The following is a 2,885-nucleotide window of genomic DNA, read 5'->3' as shown; positions in this document are numbered from 1 at the left end:
ATCCAAGTGTAAGAGAATGGATAATGCCAGATTTTACAACAACTACCGAAACAGATCGAATGATTGGTGCAGTTGTATTAATGGCTGCTATGAAAAATTATTTTGATTACATGTTTAGTTTGTGTTGCAATTTACCAAATGTAACATTATTGGGCGAAGTTGAGGATTGGGTTTCAATTAGAGAAAGAGCAAATAGATTATTGGAATTTGATACAAAGGAAAACTGTATGAAAAAATGGTCCAAACTATTATTCCCAGTTTTGGACAAATTTGTGGAATCTATTAAAGGAAATCCTGATAAGGAATGGTGGAATAGAGTTGCCCATCATTGTGGTGGTGGATCAGGTCCTTCCTATTTGTCTGGTTGGATAACTTCATTTTGCGTATTCTCAGATAAAGGTCATTGGGTGGGAGATCAAAAATCTGTGAATATTTGGGGGGAAACAACCACAATGGAATGGCCTATTATTGATCAAGATGTTATTCCAAGAGGGTATGTCAGTGTTCCAATTGTTGTCGATGATAACGGAACAATTTATGACACTGAAATGTTTGCTGGACATATGTCTACAGAGCTATTAGAAGATGGAAAGACTCTTAAACCAAGAGCTGATTGGGCACTCTTTGTTGCAAAGAAAATTTAAGTGAGCTTCAGTGTTTGAAACCTCCATTTCACCAGTTGACAAAAATAGAAAACCATAATAAAGTGAATATTGGAAATTAATTCAAGATAAGAGAGGTGTAAAATTGAAATGTAGATGAGGCATGTAGTGTAATTCAAACACCACGATCAGCTCATTTCTCTGAAGTGTTGGTGGCGTAACTCCACCCATGCCTTTTTACCTTTTCATCTTTATAGAACAAAAAAGCTTAGGATTATGCCATTAGAACAGAGGAGGTTCTTCCTGGTATCTCAATTACAAACAATTTATTATATTTTATCGGTTTTAATTAATGGACGAAAGTCTGTTTTTATAAAAGTTGAACCATTTCATCATTTAAAAAAAGTAAAAATGAATTCACCAGCTAACGCTAACACCTTACTCTTAAAAACCTCAGAGATGAGTAATTGGTCAACATCGGATCTGTGTTCGTTTTTTTGTGCCTCAAGAAAATGCAACGGTCCAGAATTAAGACATTGCAGTGCTTGGGTATTATTTCAAATAGGCTTTTCAGGCTACGAGTTATATGCAGCAATAGAAAGTGAGGATAATTCCGTGATAGAAAAATTGGTAACTACCTACGGACTCTCACAATATTTTCATTTAGAATTTATTAGAATAATTAGTTGGGCACGAAAATTAGACAAACATGGTTCCTATGAAATAGAACGAGTAGATTTTTCACAACGTATTGGTGCTACTTTTATTCATGACAAAAGGTCTATCTTTCAAATCTTTAAGGAATCTTTGGAGCTCTGGACTGAAAAGATTAAAGATGAATCAAGTAAGCAAAAAGCACTTTTGAAAGACTACTTTAAAAATGTTTTTCTACCAGATAGATTTGAAGCATTTAGACGAAATGATTATGCTGGATGGACAGGTCATTTTGATCCATTTAGGCATCCTGAAAATAAGGGTGATCATCTAAGAGAAGCTCTTTCAAGAAATTGTAAAGTGGGGAAGGGAGATCAGCTGTTCACCATTCTTCATTTAATTGATATTTCGACCAGTGGAAAAACCTTTTCGATTTTTAATCTTGCTCATACTTCCACTGAAGATGTTGACCGATTTTTTGTTATTTATCTTTATCCAAATACTAAATTATTTGATGCTTTAGTTCGTAGTTTACCTGAGGTTAGTGCAGAAGTTGCTGTTGGATTGTTTTGTTTGGCAAATCATATTTTACTCGACCTTTTGTTACACAATTATTCAAATCTTAATCCCTTACAGTTTTTCAAGTAAGTTTTCAAGAGTTAAGGCGATTTACAAATTATTAGATTTCTAAGGAATGGTGGAGATGGAGTGGTTGTGGATTTATTCGAACATTTACTCAAGATTATTGGAAACAATCCAAACTTTATAAAAATAATAGAAAATGAGAATATAGAATACAGTAAATGGTTTGAGAGTCAAAAGTTTAAGGTAGTTTTCGCCTTTGACGAGGCAAATAATTTAACATCACATGGAGTGGGTACTGTTCATATGAGCAATTCAGAAAAAGGAAATCTTTTCCACGCTGTCTTCAAAGTAATCTCCAGGTTCAATAATCCTGTGTTCCTTGGGACGACGTTTCAGATTTCAGCAATCCTCACTTCGGAAGAAGGAAGGTTTACCAAACAAATTGTTGGTGAAATGTATCCGTGGTGTTGCCACGACGTAAAAATTGTGCTCAAAGAGAAATTCAATTTTAATACCAGTCAACCTTTTCCACATTTGGATTCTCTGTGTTATTTACTTTCAGGATCCCCTGAGCATTTAACATCATTCCACAGACTTCTTTTAAATGATTTAAAATCTGAAAAAACAACTTTAAGCCAATCCATCAGAAATTGCTTATCAACAATTATTAGTAACAAGGAAGATAGCTCAAGGAAACGATTGGATAGAATATTTTCTAATGAAGAAACAAGGGAGGAAATCAAAGAAACTATTTTCAATTTGTTGTTTGGAGAAAAATACATTGTGCCTCAAGATTCACTTTTAAACAACATTGTTGGAAAGGCATTCATCGAGACAGCCTTTGCACATGTGGTTCAGGTTGGTAAAAAGGAGCTTCACTTTGATATTGTTGACCCAATTTCCTTTTCAGTATATTATCAAACGATGTTTAAGAATTATAGAGGTCAATTGTGGAATCATCTCAGAAAGAATATCAAGAAACAACAGAAGGGAATTGTATTTGAATATTTTATGCATTTATTAATACTGAAGAAAGCGAAAAGT

The 2,885-nt window shown here is 33.9% G+C and overlaps 2 protein-coding genes across 2 annotated transcripts in view; both read left to right on the top strand.

Annotated features, from left to right (window-relative positions):
* Window positions 1-23: 23 nt before the first annotated feature.
* Window positions 24-644, top strand: NAEGRDRAFT_76553 (uncharacterized protein; the record flags this gene model as incomplete). Its single annotated transcript, XM_002668488.1, has 1 exon — window positions 24-644. The coding sequence occupies one exon, from the start codon at window positions 24-26 to the stop codon at window positions 642-644; it is 621 nt and encodes a 206-aa protein (XP_002668534.1).
* A 369-nt stretch (window positions 645-1,013) lies between these two features.
* Window positions 1,014-2,885, top strand: part of NAEGRDRAFT_54744 (uncharacterized protein) — a gene marked incomplete at both ends in the record, with an annotated part of 6,598 nt that continues 4,726 nt past the window's right edge. The window contains 2 exons of the mRNA XM_002668487.1: window positions 1,014-1,900; window positions 2,435-2,703. Of these exons, the coding sequence (XP_002668533.1) occupies window positions 1,014-1,900; window positions 2,435-2,703 (1,156 nt within the window). The remainder of the gene's footprint in view (window positions 1,901-2,434; window positions 2,704-2,885) is intronic.

This window comes from Naegleria gruberi (assembly GCF_000004985.1).
Source record: "Naegleria gruberi genomic scaffold NAEGRscaffold_192, whole genome shotgun sequence".
Taxonomy (NCBI): Eukaryota; Heterolobosea; class Eutetramitea; order Acrasida; family Naegleriidae; genus Naegleria; species Naegleria gruberi.
This window is presented reverse-complemented; position numbering and strand designations above follow the sequence as displayed.